At 46.3% G+C, this 17,504-nt stretch overlaps 1 protein-coding gene across 1 annotated transcript; it reads right to left on the bottom strand.

The window, feature by feature from the left end:
• Positions 1–14,476: 14,476 nt before the first annotated feature.
• On the bottom strand, positions 14,477–16,742 carry PRSS51 (serine protease 51). Its single transcript, XM_063085269.1, has 4 exons — positions 16,723–16,742; positions 15,756–16,015; positions 14,945–15,087; positions 14,477–14,773 (listed from the first exon to the last, which is right to left on the bottom strand). Exons 1-4 carry the CDS (start codon positions 16,740–16,742, stop codon positions 14,477–14,479), a joined length of 720 nt encoding a protein of 239 aa, XP_062941339.1.
• Positions 16,743–17,504: the final 762 nt, after the last annotated feature.

Below are 17,504 nucleotides of genomic sequence, written 5' to 3'. Positions count from 1 at the left end.
GGCCTGAGGGCCTGTGTCAGCATGGCCTCTGTGACCTAGTTTCAGTCTTGATGGCATTTGTGGCCAGGGAGAGAAAAGTGCACACACAGTTGAGGGGGAGCAGGGCCATGTGGGGCAGGAGACAGATGAAGAAACAGACATTTCTCCCCGTGGGGTCAGCTGTGCCCTGCTCTGCCTTGTACAAGGCCAGCTGCATCACTGTGCACAATGCCACAGAAGTCCAGCTCCAGAGTTAGTGACTCCATTTTGCACAGGGGCACAGCTGGCGGCCCTGGACTTGTGTTTTCCTAGGGGAGTTGCCTGTGTGCTGGCAGCCGCTGGTCTCTTGGAGGTGAAGCCCTCAAGTCGGCCGAGGAGTGGAGCTGTCTAGTGTCCGGCGTGGCTCTGTTCTCCCTCCCTGCCCCACCTTCCACAGGCCTGCCCTGACTTTCTGAATTTCCACCCAGCACTCTGAGGCCGGTGTGGCTGGGATGTTGAGGATGAAGACCCTGAGCATATCAATTAGGGAGGCTTCTAGAAGGAAATAGAAATCCACTCTGAAGTTCAAACGTAGGTGTATTAATAAGAGGACTAAAAGTTGTGGGTGTCGCATAGGAGTAAAGGAGAATAAGGTGTCCAAAAAGAAGAGAGTGTGACCAGAATGCAGTGAGAATGGCAGGTGTGGAGGAGGGGCTGCCGGGTGGGAGCTGAGTCGAGAAGGGACCCAGCCACTGGCAGGACGATGGCCTAAACAGGAGAGGGATGGGGAGGAAAGGAGAGGGATGGGGAGGAAATGTCCCAAGCACTCCCACTCCTGCTCTGGGACCTTCTGTTGGTACTTGCTGAGTGGCATTTAGGATCCCAGGTGACGACTCGGTGTGTAGGAGCTTAATCGCGGGACCCCCAAATCTGAGAGGACAATCATGTAGAGTTTGCCTATTCTAAAGAACTCACCCAGGGGTCCAATAGGTAGAGATATCGGTTTATTAGACTGATGGGAATCGCTGACAGTGGCCAATCAGCTAGATATCTGCACTGCCATGGAGTACATACAACAGTTCTATAGTGAACAGATCAGAGTAGGGGTGTAAATCATTTGCAGGCTTATGTGCAGACCCTCACCCAGCTCACATAACTCAGAGTGCAGGGGAGGTCTGCTGAGTAGATAAGTTGATCTACTCACTACTCTCCTGGCAGCAGAGTGCTTTAGCACCAGTGTGCTAATTCATTTACTTAGGGTCCCTGCTTCCTCCAGGCTTCCTTTTGTCTTAAAGGGGATGTGCCTGTCCTTGGGTAACTTCCTTGGCCAGGGGTAGTTTCCCAGGGGGGAGGGGTATAGTGGATTGAATTATGTTCCCACAAAACTCACTGAAGCTTGAATCATGTCCCCCAAGTTTTCGGTATTAGAGACTTGGTCCCCGCTGTGACTGTTAAGAGGGTGGGAAATCCTATTATGGCAATTGAGAGGTGGAGCCTTGAAGAGGTGATTGCATTGTAGAACCCTGCAGTAGTGAATGGATTAAATAGTGGTGAGGGGTGTGGTTCTGAGGGCTTTAAAAGAAGAGAGGAAAGTCTCTCTTGCTCTCTCTGCTCAGTCTTTGCTCTGCCATTTCACAATGTGTCACTGGAGTCACCACCAAGACCCTTACCAGCTGTGTTCCCTGGACTTTGGATTTCCTGGCCTCAGAAACTGTAAGCAATAAATTTTATTTTCTTTATAAAATACCCAGTTCCACGTATTTTGTTATAAGCAACAGAAATGGACTGATACAAGGGGGAATTCTGATATGCACGGGGAGGGGGGAATAGGGCTATGTCCAGATTTGCCCTACAGAGGTCCAGTCTACCAGGAGCCAGGGAAGTATGGAGAATGGATCTGCAGTGACAACACGGGGAACAAATGGAAAATAACGGTTCTAGCAGTTTCTTGCAGAGGATAGAGTTGAGGGCTATGGGCCATTCTGAATTTAGGACACCAAGCTATCCATCAATAAACCTTATCACGTACAGTATACTGTGTCTGGGACTTTGCAAGTGTTGGTTATTTTACTAAATCCTCATAGCAACCCTAGGAGGGGATTACACCTTGTTTTCCACATTTAGACGGTCGATCTGCCGGAGATCGTATGTTGATGCTCCTAGTTAGCGTCATCTCTGCCTTTCTAAACCCTCCCAGGTACTATATAGAGTCTGAAACCTCAGAAGCTGTGTTTCTCAGAATCCCAGCAGGCTTCCAATTTAGATTCTCAGCCAAGTTTTAAGAGGCAGAGGGAAGGGAGAAATCATTTTTTTTGTACAGCAGCTGTGTGCAGACATGCAGATTTCAGCAGATGGCAGTCATGAGGTTTTGCCATTAACGGTGACTCTCTTCCTGCAATCTCGCTGTGATGCTGGAGAAAATAGTAAGATTGTCAGCGATGGGTTCCAGCAATCCCTGCAGTTTACTGAGCTCCTGAAAGCAAGTGACTGGTTTTTCTGGACTTTGTGCTTACACCTTTTTAATGGTTCTGCAAGCATCCGTTTCCATTTATTAAATCCCTTTCTGCTTGAGATACACGGAGCGTTTTCTATTTTCCTGACAGAATCCCGACTGATACAGTGTTTGGTATTGAAAGTGGTTCCAGGAAATACAACCGCAAAGATGGGAATCTAAGATGTGTTGTTAGGGCTGGTTTGATTTGAAGGTGATAATGACCTCATTGCTAGTGGAAAATGGGATTCTGGTAGCCCATGGTATGTGAGGTCAAAACAACTACTCAAGTTATTACTTGTCACTCCTAGAATCAATTACCTCTTAAAAGAGACCATGTGGCTTTTGCAACAGAATGCTCTGTGGAAAAGAGACGTGTGAGGACTACAGTTACTGAATGCAATGGGAAGTTTACAGAAAAAATAAAAATCAAATAAAAAACCCCAACAATCTCAGGGCTTTAAATTTTCAACTGAAAGGAATAATCCAAAAGCCAGAGAAGTTTCTACAACTGTCCTTAAAAGAATCTCTTATATACTATAACAAAAATCAGACCCAGAGTTGCTCCTGCAGATAGCAAAACCACAGCCTAACTTGAACTCATAGCCTCTGTACATGCTTACGTGAAAGGAGAGTAATTGGGATGGAAGGTAACCAAGAGAATTGCACTGGGCCATTTGGATGGATTAAGATGAGTCAATGTATTTTAAAACCTCAAATCCCACTGAGATTTCCTTCCTACCAGAAGCAGCCCCTCCACTCCTTTCTGGGGAGGCTAGTCCCCTCTTGCTTGAAGACTTTGTAATGACTCATCTGGAGTAAGCACTTTCAGGGGATGCTAATTATCCCCATAACCCTTCCCGCCCCCCCACATCTCATGGCAGTCAGTAGAGTCATCCCAATAGACCTCACAGGGCATCAGTTCAGATCTGACCCAGGAGAAGATAGCATGCACCCTAAAAGAACCACAGCATCCTGCTAATGTGTATTTGTAGAAACCCGAGTATTATGTGTGAGAATGGATCCTAAGGGAGTTAGGTAAGCGATAAAGCACAATTTGATTGGGCCAAATTTGTCAGTCTAGGTGTACTTAACAGAGGTTCTGGATTAAGTGGTTCAGCTGGAGCAGCTGGAAATGGCTGTTTGTTTGGTTAAAAGACTAAATCCTCAGACAGAAAATGGCCTACATCGCATTGAATTCCTTTGAACAATATAAACAAAGGAATCCAAAGTCTTAGATAGGAATGTCAGAATGGATCTATCAAGTGACCTGCTCCCCCATCCTCTAACTCTATTCCTCTGAGAGTCCTGAGGACACTTTGTTAAAGCAGGCATTGAAAAATACATTTCCAAGAACAGAGCCAGAATCCCTGAAAAGCCCTGCTGTGACCGTCCCCTGCAGGTGCGGGATGATGTAGGACATCTGGTGGAAAATGGATTGCAGCGGATCCCTTCCCTCATGGAGAGGGCAGTGAGTTCTCATCACAGGAGTAGACTTTTATTCATTCTGTGTGGGGGGTGCCTTCCTTTCCCACAGGCCTTTGCTCCCCTCGCCCCCCCCCCCCACACACATAGCTGCCCCCGTGCCTCAGTGCTGGCTTTCCATTCGGCATTATTTCTGACCAACTGGTCATAATCCAACAAGCTCATGTTCGTGGGATTCTCTATCATGCCGTGCATCCCTCCACCCAGAAGCAGTATGCCTGATAGAACAGTTCACATGACTGAATCCATAGAGATCTCGCAGCTTGTGAAGTTGAAGTGCCCTTTGACAAGGTACGGTATCTATCAAGAACCAGTATTCAGTATGAAGTACTGATTCTCATATGGCCAGAAAGCATGGGTTTTGTGAGTCAAGGGATTAAAATGAGACTGGCTGCACTTATGATTTGTGATACACCCACATAAAAATGTCTTGCTTCTGGGGCCGAGCCCGTGGCGTACTCGGGAGAGTGCGGCGCTGGGAGCGTGGCTACGCTCCCGCCGCGGGTTCGGATCCTGTATAGGAATGGCCGGTGCACTCACTGGCTGAGTGCTGGTCATGAAAAAGACAAAAAAAAAAAAAAAAAAAAAAAAAAAATGTCTTGCTTCTTATCACAACTTTGAGCCCTGGAGGTTTAGAGGTCTTAGTTTCCAAGGGAGGAAATCTTCTAGCAGGGGACACAGTGGATGTACTGAACTGAGAGTTGGGACTGCTGCCTGACCACTTGGGGTCATGATGCCATTGAGCTGAGAGGCAGAGGAGGGGTGACTGTACTGGCTGACATGATTAACCGTGACCATGATCAAGGGAATAGAGGTTTGCTGCACACAATGGGGACATGGAGGAATATGTCCAACATCCGTGAAATCCTTTGGGATGCTTTTAATATTTCATTGTCCAAAGGGTAAAATCAATGGGAAACTATAGCAATGCAATATAGGTGGATCAATCGAGAGCTCAGAAATGAAAACTTGGGTCACCCCACCAAGTAAGGGACCAGCACCAGCTGAGGGTCATTCAGGTTGGAAGAAGGAATTTACAAACACCAGCTACGGCCTCAGGATCCATTCAGATTTGAGAATTATCTAGCTGTCTGGATTTTCTTGTTTGTTTCATTATGTAAGTTTGTTTTCTTCTTTCCCTGTAAGTTGGTGTGGGTTACATTTATTGCTTGGTTTTTAGGGTACAAGATTGTGGTAGCTATGGAGGTGCCCCTCTCAGATCTGCTTTGACAGAACCTGCTGCAGGAAGCATAGTTGGTGGCTGCCTCCAGCTACCACTCCTTTGGGTCCATCATGGCAATCAGATGGAGAGTGCCCTCCTCACATGGTGCACACAGCCAGTGAAGCGGCAGGCGATGCTAGAGCCAGTCTGTTCCTGCCCCATGTGGTGGCTTTTGCTCAGGAGCCCCCAGCACCTGGTCCAGACCTTCTTGGACCTGCATCGGGGTCTGGTGATGTTCTGACTCCTCCTGTTCTCCATCCCTTTATCCTTCCTCGACATTTCCCTCCAAAAATCTCACATATAATTCAGTTTTGGCATCTGCTTTTGCAGGACCCAAACTGACACAAAGATATGAAGCTGGGATGGTGATTAAACTAAAGGAAGAAAGATTATCTCTCAGAGATGGAGATTACGACTTATGAGACTTTTCAGGAAGGATCAGTGTTGTGTTTGTATGAAGGCTAGTTGTACTATGTTAGGCAGCAGCATGCCGTGTGGCTATTCTAGTTTTATAGAAATTTTAATGTAGTAGAAGGCTGTGCATGTATGCTGAGCAGCCAAAGTAGTGAGTTTGCTAGATATTGTCTTATAGCACTTGAAATCCAGTTCGCTAAATCCTAAATTCCATTTTTCTCTGTCATATTCATAGCTGCTTCACATTGGCATTCTGGATGAGATTTTGGGTCCAATGTGACGCACTTGCTAATATTTGATGTGCAGGAATTAGGCGTAGCAGCGGCAGCAGGCTCCAGTAGAGTGAGATGTTACAGTGGCCCAACTCTTCATTCCCTCCTGATCACCAGCCACAGGGCTGTGGGGCAGCTCGGGGGAGGAGGAGTGTGTTTCCTACTGCCTCCCAGCCACTGGTATACCGGCCTCCTGGTTGTGGGTCCCAGCCACAACAGGGTGACCTGAAAACTAGCAGAGGCTCCTGACTTCTGCTTTTGAAATCACTGGTGAGCTGGAGGTGCAGCCTTGTACCCAAGCCTGCTCTTAAGGCGAGGGTTTGTGTCTGCTAACTTCACCTACAGCTGCATCCTTCTCTGTTTTCCCTTCAACTGTCTTTCATGAGCACCAATGTCACCTTAGTATGCATCTTGTTTTGCAAAATGAGAAGAAATTATAAGTACTTCAAATTCTCTTCCTCCTATCTCACTCCTTCTCATTTACTTTTATAAATTATGGTAAAATATTTAAGATATAAAAATGGTATAAATAAAAGTACAACAAATGAAACACTGCAGACATGACTGAAGGCCCCGTGGGTCTCTGCATTCCCTCTGGCTGTAACAAATATCCCGAACTCTGCGCTCACCTCACCTTTGTATCTGCTGATCAGTTTTCTGCATATAAAATGTAAAGTAAAAGTAAGGGCCTGCCTATCTTTAAAATTTATAAAAACAATCTCACACTGAACACATTTTTCTGAGATTTTTCTGTGTTGTTCACTTTAACTATAGTTCATGTATGTATTCATCCTGAATGATGTTGTGTTGTGTGAGTATACAAAAACTTATTCATGTCTCTGATAATGAGCATTTATGTAGTTTCTAATTTTTTGTTATCACAAACTATAAGGATTCTTGTACACAACACTTGAATTTTAATTTTTTCAGTGTTTTTAAATATTAAATGTTTTTAGTGGAAAATCAATTTTTGAATGTTTTACATGACTGATAGATTTTAGTGTCAACAATTTAAATATGGCATTTATTTTCTCACGGCACATTGGGGGAATTATTTCGATATGTGTCTTTAGTACCCTTGGATCTATTTGTCGTGTGGCCCAAGTGGCAGGAGTTTGTACTGCAACCTGAACTCCGTGCAAAGCCCTCTCTTGCTTGGAACCCCACACTCAAATGGAAACCTTCTGAGCCAGCTGATAAATGGGTTGGAGCATTATTTTCAACTATGCTATCTGCTATCTACCAAATCCAGACAGGACTCACCCATTGTGACTTTCCACAGCGATGGCAGGTGTAAGGTGCAATAATTTGTTCTTTACCTTAGAGGGAGTGTCCTGAGGATGTCCAGACCCCTGAAAACTTTACCAGTGTGTCAGGCCCCTGAGTCTTTGGAGTAATGTGTTTTCTCAGGGCATTCAGAGTACTTGCTGCTTCCTATCCCCAGGTCTGATAAGCTGATGATATTAACATGGTGGACTAATGTGACATTCTATATTGTGACAGAGTGGGAGAGGTAGCGTCATCCTGGGGCGAGATAGTGGATGTGAGCTACTGTATTTTCCAGGTCAGTGCATACTGATTTTCATCTTCTTTCTTAGACGAAATTGAAAAGATGCATTTTTCAGATCATACCTGCATACCATGTGCCAGAGTGTGTGTGGTAGTAATGATACCACCTGAGGCAAACCAGCTCAGCTGGGGCTACCTCTTGGTAACATGCATGGCAGTGCATTGTCACCAGCGGTGATTCATCTGGATTTTTGCGGGGGCCACACAGTAAACTGAGTAAGGACATAACGAGGACAGCCACCCTTTATGTCCTTTGAGACTTTGAGGATGGCACTAACATTGGCAGTCCCACAGGGGAGGCAGGGTTGGAAATTACCTTGGATGAAGAGAGCTTATTCCATCCAAGGTCACAGCTCCCTCCCCAGGGAAGCCCACATTGAATGACTGACCAGTGCAGGAAGTATCAAATTCTAACCCCTTCACCCCAGTTTCAGACAAGTCTGAAAGGCCACCCTGCTTCAGGGAACCCTGTGGGGCTGGCTGAGGACTTCACAGCCCCACTTCTCCTTTGCTGGTCCTCCTTCCTCCCTGGCATAGGTGTTTATCCCCAGGGCACGCACTGGTACCTCTCCTGCACAGTCTCAGAGTCCGCTCCCCAGGGAAACCAAACCACCTTGGCCAGATGGGGCATTTTCAGGGCTTTCTACCACAATGGTTCTTATGTCAGAGAATGAATAGGAGGGGTCTGTCAGCTGGTATGTATAACCATTCTTGTGTGCACCCAGGACCAAGGAAAATGATGACAGGTTTGGTCCATGAACACAGTGCACCCTCTGTGGGTCAGACCTAGCCAGGACTCTGACAACGGGCCATGATGGCATGCTGGGTCCCTGTATCATCATCAGCTCATCCAAGAACGCTCAAAAGGTCTGAGTACTCTCCTTTCCCCAGGATACTGCTACCCAGGTAAATGACAAGGATGCTGGCACAGGACCTACTGCAGGAAACACGAGAAGAAATGAGTGCTGAGGGTGGGCAGGGGGGTCTACTTTAGACCAGGTGGCCAGGGAGGGGCTCTGAGGAAGTGACGTTTGAGATGAGACCTTACTGACATGTAGGAGTTAGCCTAAAGAAGACTAGTGGAAAGAGTGTGCAGTCAGAGCACAAGCACGTGGAAGACCCTGGGGCAGGAAGGATCTCAGCCTGTTGAAGGACTAGAAAGGTGGTCAGTGTGATGGAGGCTGGGGTGTGTGGGTGGTGGGACACGGTGGTGGAGAGCTGGGATCTGAGCACTACATGGGGGATATCCAGAGTTCCTGTCGAGAGATTTAACTTTTTCAGAAGTTCAGGATTTCATAAGCCTCTAAGTAACGTGTATAGTATAGGAAATGTCTGCACAAAGGTTTATTTTCTAATAAATTAAAGGAAGCTTCATTCTATCAACCTAAGGGTCTCCCTACTTAAGGACGTACATAATACAGTACATAATACAGTACATAATACAGATTATACATAATACAGATCTCTCTCCCAGTGGAGGAAGCCTTCACTCCTTGGTCACAGTTTCTAAGATACTCCAATCTTCCTTTCAGATCCCCTCTTAAGTGTCATCCCTTCCTTGACTGAGGTGCATTTCCACATCCCACCCATCCTGCAAGCCCCAGCCAGCTCTGAAAGGTCTCTGCTCCTCCTGGCCTCTTGTATATTTTGTCTGAGCTCCTCCTACTGCACAGATCATGTTCTGCCATGAAGTGGGGTTTTCTGTATTCACGTATACAACATTCTTATGCAGGAGCTGCACACAGAGCTCTCTATGGGTGGCTCATCATGAGGGGAGGTTTGCGTTTTTCAGATCATATCTGTACATGTGACAGATTATCTGCTGTAGTCACAATACCACCTGGGGCACACAGCTCATCTGGGCCACCACTTGATGAAATGTATGGAAGCACACGCACCTGGAAAGTAACCTAGGAGGACACTCTCTGGAAGGCGACCCCATCTCCACTCCATCAAGTGTCATAGGGAAGGGAAGATAGAAGCATTGGAGAAGCAAAAGGGACAGTGTATCCCTCCCACATTTGGCCTCCATTAAAGCAACGGAGCAATGGTTCTCAAACATCAGCTATGGTGGGTGCTCTCAGATGACAGCTCTCAGCTCTGAGACATCTCCAGAATTTCCTTGGCTGGGAAGAGTCATCATGCCCAAGGTCATACACTGTTTCCAAGCAGCCTACAACCAATGACTGGTCAACACGGGAGTTTGAAGGTTCAGCCACATTGCTCCCACTTGGGACAAGTCCAAAGGGCCACCTCAGCATCAGAGCTGCCTGTGGAGTCATGGGAGGCTCTGAGTATGACTGCATCACAGCCCCACACCTTCCTCTGTGGAATCCTCCTCTCTTTTCAGTCATGGGGAGGATCTCAGGAGCTTACTGTACCCTAATCTCTCTCTGAGTCAACCCGCAAGAGTAGTAAGCATCCAAATGACCTAGGAAGACCTCAGCTTCTGGCCAAGATGGAGTAACAGAGACCAGATTCACCGTCCTGCCTGAAACAACAGCAGCAAAGACAAAAGCAGAAAAGGCATATGAAACATTGATTGCTCAAGACTCTGCATAAAAGTCAATGAAGGACAGTGATCTCTGACAGACAGGAAACAACCAAGATGAGCCCGTCAATCACCCCAAGCTCACCATCTTGAGAGAGTCTCCAGGTGTTGGAGCAGGGGCAGTAGCTCAGGCATAGCCCAATGTACTCCCTGGGTCAAGGAGACAGAGGAGAGAGGCCGGGAGACCAAGGCAGCTATGGAGAGTGAGCCCTGGAGATGAGCTGAGGGGTCTTTCTTAAGAATTCAGCAGGGAACTGACCAGCTGGATGTAAAGAAACTATTCAAGGATGGAGAAGGGATAATCTGAAAGGATCACAGATGCCTGTTCACACATGCCAGGTTGGAGTGTTGGGTAGAGTGGTCAGAAGGTAACACCTCAGTAGTGGAAAATAATTAGATCTACATGAAATGCTGCTCTGGTCGTGCCTAACGAATGGTAAAAGTGAGACCTGAAAAGATCAAACAGGGGCTTCTGATCAAGATGGTGGAACAGATGGTCCCCAGCATCACCCTCTCCCACAATCAACCAATTTACAACTATTAAAAAGCAATGACAGCCACACTGGTGCCACTAGAACTCAAGAGGAGAAACCTACAGAGTTCATGAAGGCAAGAGAAGCCACGATGAGAGAAAGAAAGGACTGCTCCAACCATTTTGAGCCTTAGCTGATTCAGGGCTGGAGCTGCTGAGCACATGGAGCAGGAGCTGACAAAAGCCACAGCTGTGCCCTTTGTATGAAGTTGCTTGGAGGTGGCAGGGGAGAACAGGGCCTTTGTGGTCCCCAGGTGAGCAAGACCACAAAACAGTGTTCCCGTGGACCCACACAGGAGTGAGGAGCCAAAGAGAACAGAAAAAAGGAGACACTCAGAGGCTGGTGAGTCATTGAAAGGGACCAGCATATGGCCTGTCCCATGTGAAGTGTTTGGAGTGTGGGCAGTGGGGGAGACGGGCCATGGGGGGAACATTGGGGCACAGCACGGACAGTTGATCTGCCCTCCAATCAGCGAAAGACCACTCAGAGGAGGCTGGTCAGGAATATAGAACTGCAGGGGAAGCAGTATGCAGAAAAGAATCAGGTCCAGACCAAAGTGTACCAAAGTGCACCGGATCTCACTAGACCCAGAAGTACCTGTAAAGTCAACCATTAAAACCTGACCTGCACAAGAAGCCTTCCTCAGGGAATCAGCAGCAAAGTAGCAATTTAGCTCAACCACAGAGTTCAAGAGCTGATCCCCACAGGAAGCTCCCAAGTACACAGAAGAATTGAACAATGTGATTAACCAAGTTGATCTAATTGACATGGATAGAACACTCCACCTAACAAAGAATACACATTTTTTTTCTACCAAGTGCATTCAGAGCATTTACCAAGATATACCATATTCCGGGCTTTAAAAGAAGTCTCAATAAATTTAAAATAATTCAAGTTTTACAAAGTACTGTATATGCTATGACCACAGTAAAATTAAATTGGAAATCAATAACATAATGATATCAGGGAAATCCCAAGTACTTATAGACTAAACAGCACACTTCTGTATAATCCCTGGGTCAAAGAAGAAATCAAAAGAGAAAGTAGAATTCTAAACTGAATGAAAATAAAAACATACATATCAAAATTTGGGAAATGACACTAAATCAATATTTAGGGGAAATTTATATCTCTAGATGCCTATATTAGAAAACAAAGATCTTAAATCAGTGAATTCAGCTTCCAGTTTAGGAAATTAGGAAAAGAGCAAATAAAACCCAATGTAGGTGGAAAATAGGAAATAATAAATATAAGACCAAGAATCAGTGATAGAGAAAAATCAATAAACCAAAAGCTGGTTCTCTGAGAAGACCAATAAAATCGATAAACCTCTAAGCAGGCTCTCCAGAAAAAAAAGTGAGAAGGCACAAATTACCAATATCAAGAATGAGAGATGACATCACTACAGATTATATAGATATTAAAAAGACAATAATAGATATGCAGATATTTAGAGGATAACATTATGAAAAACTTTATGGCAGAAAATTCAACAATTTAGGTGAATGGAAAAGTTTCTTGAAAGACATAAACTACCAAACTACCAAAGCTCACTCAAGAATGAATGGATAATTTGAATAGCTCTCTATTAAATAAATTGGATTTGTAGTTAAAAATCTTATAACAAAGAAAATTCCAGGTTCAGATGGCCCCACTGGTGAATTCTACCAAACATTAAAAGAAGAAATAATATCAATTCTACACAAACCCTACTAGAAAACTGAGTAGGACAGACTATTTCCCATATCATTCCATATAGTCAGCATTACTTCAATATCAAATTAGGCAAAGTCATTACAAGAAATCTTGAGACCAGTATCCCTCACAGACATAGATGCAAACGTTTAAAACAAAATTTTAATAAATTGAATCCAACAATGTATGAAAAGGAAAATACACCATGATCAAGTAGGGTAATGCAAGGTTGGTTTAACATTCAAAATCAATCTTTGAAACTACAAAACTCTGACTAAAGAAATGAAAGATGTAAATAAATGAAGAGATATTCATGCATGTGGATGGGAAGACTCAATACTGTCAACAGATGTTGGTACAATGCAAAGTAAGTTAAAATCACAGCAAGTGATTTGATTTGGTAAATAATGACAAACCAATTCTAAAGTTTATATGAAAAAGCAAAACACCCAGAATAGCCAACAAAATGCTGAAGGTGAACAATGTCAGAGCACTGACACTACTTAACTTCAAGACTTGGGCCGAGCCCGTGGCGCACTCGGGAGAGTGTGGTGCTGGGAGCGTGGCGACGCTCCCGCCGCGGGTTCAGATCCTATAATAGGAATGGCTGAGTGCCGGTCACGAAAAAGACAAAAAAAAAAGACTTACTAAAGCTGTAGGAACCAGGACATGTGGTACTGGCAAGAGAATAGATAGACCAGTGGAACAGGAATAGACCCACACAAGTATCGTCAATGGGTCTTGGCAAAGGAGCAAAGACAGTTCAATGAAGAAAGGATAGTCTTTCAAGACGTGGTGCTGGAACAATTGGACATACACATGGAAAAAAATAGAATCTAGACACAAACCTTCCACCTTTCACAAAAATTCACTGAAAATGGATCATAGACCTAAATGTAAAATGCAAAACTACACAAACTCATAGTAGATAACACAGGAGTGCATCTAGGTGACCTTGGGTTTGGCAATAACTTTCTTAGACATGACACCAAGAGCACAATCCATCAAAGAAAAATTAAGTTGGACTTCATTAAAACCAAAAACTTCTACTCTGGAAAAGACACAGTTAAGAAAATGAAAAGAGAAGAGATATATACACACACCACACGTGTGTATATATAATGAAACCGATTACTAGTTAGTAGGGGACTGTGTGAGAAGATGCATAATTTTAGATGTGACATATCCCTCTGAGGTCATGAACAGGCCACGTCATCTACATTCCTGTACCTTCCAGTGCCTGACACACATTCAGTGTTCACAAAGTTACTGAATGAATGAATGTTTTCCTTTCTTAGGAGGCCACATGACTGATAGTGCCTGTGCCATAGACTGAACCAAGAACGGATCCAGAAAAGGCTCCACCGCTAGCCTCTGCTGCCTTTATAGCACTGATCTCTAAACATGGTCTCATGATTTTCTAAAAAAAATGCTCACCCTCTGTACTTCAATCTGGCCACACAAGCTACTTTGTTCTTTCTCAGTGAAAGGACCTGCTTGTCTTGTCTTTGAATTTTTATCCTTTCCCACTGGTGGGCAATGACTTTGACCACCTGACCGTGGTCCTCCTTCCGTCATCCATCACGTAGAGAGGGAAGAGGTTGATTTTTCCTTCAAGCCACTCTACTATCCCAATTTTTTATTTGGATATATTAAGGGGAGGAAAAGAAAGGTGGGATCTCTAAGTCCCAAGTCACAATCTCACCACTTTCAAGTACAAACTGGACAAAGACCCCTGTTCCTAACTCTGTTAGGGACTTTCAGGAATGTCCAGGAGACCAAAACACTGGCACCTCGATGGAGCTACCCCTGTTTGAGTCAGTGTTAAGCACTGAACTGACAGAATTAAAGCTGGTCAGTGGCTGGGTAATAGTGTTTCGTGAGAGAAATAAAAGAAGTTACTGAGCATTACAGAATGCTGGCATGGTGAAAGACCACGAATTTCATCTGATCGAATCTCATTTTTGATAGATGAGGAAGCCAAGGTCCAGAAACATGAGGTGATTTACCAAGGCTGATTTTCCAACATTTTCCTGAATTGTCCCTCCTTGTCATAGCTGTTGTTTCTTCTTCTGGGATCCCCTATGTACTGAGTGCACCACTTTTTAGCATGTGTTTGCTATTCCTTCATTAGACAGTGAGGTCTGGGAGAACTCAGTCCTTGACTAAATTTGGAGGTTTCAAGTAGAGGCAAACCCATAGTAGACGCTCCATAGATGCTCGTGTGAGGATGGGGGAGAAGAAAGGACAGGGAGAAAGAGAAGAAAAAAGGTGTGGGCCCAAAGCTTAGCAACTTGATTTATCACCAGTGAATATGGTGGTGAGCAGCATGAGAGACCCCAAGACTAGCAAGAAGGAGTACTGCGAGACACAAATCAGGAAGCTTCTTGGGGCTCCTGAGATGATGTAGGCTTTCCCCTCCTTCTCTGTCTCCTCCTGGATCCATGCAATAAATCGTGCCACAGACACAAACATACCAGGTCTCCCCCTGGAGCCAGATGTTATGCCCCAGCTGAAGACACCCACTTGGAAGAGCCTCTGGGTTCCAAACAGAGCACAGACCATAGGTGCCCCACTGTCTCCCTGGGAATGAAAAAGCAAGAAGGGACAGTCTGCAGGCAATCTCAGTACCTCCAGCAAGAGGAATTGGGGGGGAGGTCCTAATGGTGTGGGCTGGGGGCCTCCTGTGCTCTGCCCTGGGAAACTATAGCATGGAGTGGGGTGCAGAGGAAGGGACGGGCAGGGACTGAGTACCTGGCAGCTGCCGTAGGTGCCTGGTTCCCTCCAGGCACACAGCATGCTGCTGGGGAGCTGGTCTACCCTCTTGGCACACTCTCTCTGGCTAATCTGTACCACTCGCAGCTTCTTCAGGTACGTGTTCAAGCCGTCGTCTAGGCCTGGCGGAGTGGAGAAGCCAGTGTGAGAATGATTCCCGCATTGGCCACTGACAGTGGGAGTCCTGGAGTCTGCAGATGTTCAGCGAATCACAGATTCACAGGGTGGGGAAGCCTGAGGTCACCTAGCAAAACCCCATTCAGTCTCCCTTCCAGTGCCCCCAACTAGGGGTTCCTCTTCTCAATGTGTCTCCTGATGGGAAGCTCACTTCCTCTGAAGCAGCCTGCAAAAGCTCCTGCCCTGCCCCAGCCCCAGCCCCAGCCCCAGCCCCAGCCCCAGCCCCAGCCAGGGGAACCTGGAATGTGGCCCCGTTGTCTCTCCATGGCCGGCTTCTGTCCTCGGGCAGAGGTTCAGAACAGCCCCATTTCCAAATTGACAGTATCCCATGTGCTTGCCAAGCCAAATGGAGAAACCAGGACAAGGACATAGCTGGACATGCCATTTTGTGGGAAGGAAATGACCATGATGCTAGGGGCTCTTGGCCTTCTCACCACCCCACACCCACCCTCCCAGAGGTGCTCCCTGGCCCAACGGCCTGGTGCCCTGCAGGGAAGGGGTGGAGACATTGGTGACCAAGCCCAGCTGGAGAATCACTGGCTGAGTTATCTTGGGATGGTGGACTATGCCGTGACGTCTAGCTCAAGGCTGCCCACGAAGGGAAGGCACGTACCATAGCCACGAGCCGTTACCCACTCCGCCATCCAACACCGGTCCCAGGCCCCCTCCTTCTCCTGCAGGCACACGGGCCTTTTGAAGTTAGTGAATTCTACTGGTGTGGCCAGCAGGAGCAGACAGAGGTCACTGTTGAGGTGGGGCGGTTCATAATCTTTGTGGATAATGATCTTCTGCACTTGTTTCCTCTCCAAGCGGATGTCTATGAACGTTCTGGTGCCCATGACCACAGTGACATTGACTGGTGCCATTTCTAGTCTAAAGAATGCATACACAAATACACCCATGCAGACAAGTTGCCGTGCATCTCTCATTAGCGGACACGTCTATAAACAGCAGAGGTTACAACCAACTACCAAGAAGTCCATAGGAGTAGGCCTTGAGGGCGGCTATGGATCACACAGGTGGGAGTCAGGGGCCCAAATTCAGGTAAACCTCCGAGCTCGTGAATCGACAGCCCAGGGAAAGTCCCCCAACTAAAGGAAATGGAGTGAATTCATCCAAGAGATGAGGGAGGAAGCTCCTTGATGACAGGGAGCTTGGCTGTCTTGTTGACTGCTGAATCCCCAGCATTCAGAACAGCACACAGCCAATGTGTTCAATGAATGGATCCAGTGTTGTCCTCATTTGCAGATGACAGGCAGGAGAAGAGAAGCCTTGGACTGGTTTTCCAAGACTGGGTGCATATAGCTACAACCTTTGAATATGGTAGGTGTGGAGCAGAGACTTTGGGTACAAAGCCCATTGGAACACCCTGGGTATAGAGCCCATGGCTTCATAAGCCTTGTGCACCCATCCACTGCACTACCCAGCCCAGACAACACATTGACAAGACGTGATGTAAATTAAGATGATGCCTCCAAAACTTACAGGATCCTTGGGAAGCAATGTGCAGCTGTCAGGACCCACCACTGGTGGATGATCGAGCCTCCACAGAGGTGTTTCCGAGACATCTGGATACTCACTTGCCATGGGAACTCGCCATTCTGGACATCAACGAGTTCACGAAATGGTAACCATGAGGAGTTTGGAAAGGCAGGTCTGTAGCCACACTGAACTTTTTCTGAAAGAGAAAGGATGCAGCTATTTGTACACAAGGAGCACAGAGAAATCCTCATTCCGTATTACCAACATCTTTCTGGCTAAGACCAGTGTTGAAGCAGAGTGAAGGAGATAAGCTGACCCAGCAGGGACCCAGGTCTCAGAAAACACCAGCAGGTGGCACTTTCTCTAGTGTCTATTCCTCATGTCTGAAAAGAGCTGTGAGGTGTGGGGCAGTCGGGGAAGATTTCCGTCAGAAGATATGTAGGGCTGTGTGGCAGTGGGGACACACCCAAGATGTGCAGGGTCCATTCGGGAGTCAAACCATGCCGTGATTTGAACAGGGAACATTTAATGTGAAGAATCACAAACTCTAGCTGGAGTAACTATGAAGGATCATGAGGACTCCAAGAATACTGTAGGGCCAGGGGCAGGACATAAGGAATGGACAAGCTTGGCAGGGGAGCCACTCCCCACGGAGGTGTGTTTGCAGCTCAGTGGAAGGCAGAGAACTTTTCTGGGTTGCCCCAGGCCAGAGCAAGTCCCCGTTGCTAGACAAGTGGGAAACACCCCTCTGGAGTACAGGAGGGCAGGAAACTGTGTTCAGGACCGGCAACAAAAAGCATGCCTGCCGGGAGCAGGTGGGCTGATGGAAGCCACAGGTGTGTGGAGGGAGTTAGGCATGTGTAGTGGATTGAATTATGTC

This window comes from Cynocephalus volans, chromosome 2 (assembly GCF_027409185.1).
Source record: "Cynocephalus volans isolate mCynVol1 chromosome 2, mCynVol1.pri, whole genome shotgun sequence".
Lineage (NCBI taxonomy): Eukaryota > Metazoa > Chordata > Mammalia > Dermoptera > Cynocephalidae > Cynocephalus > Cynocephalus volans.
This window is presented reverse-complemented; position numbering and strand designations above follow the sequence as displayed.

Bases quoted from the DNA above. Each gene is read 5' to 3' on its own strand.
- PRSS51 (XM_063085269.1), bottom strand. From the start codon at position 16,742: ATGGCGAGTTCCCATGGCAA. The intron at 16,016-16,722 runs GTGAGTATCCAG...TGCATTCTTTAG, and splicing joins ATGGCGAGTTCCCATGGCAA to ACTAGAAATGGCACCAGTCA. The intron at 14,774-14,944 runs GTACTCAGTCCC...TTTCATTCCCAG, and splicing joins GCACCTACGGCAGCTGCCAG to GGAGACAGTGGGGCACCTAT.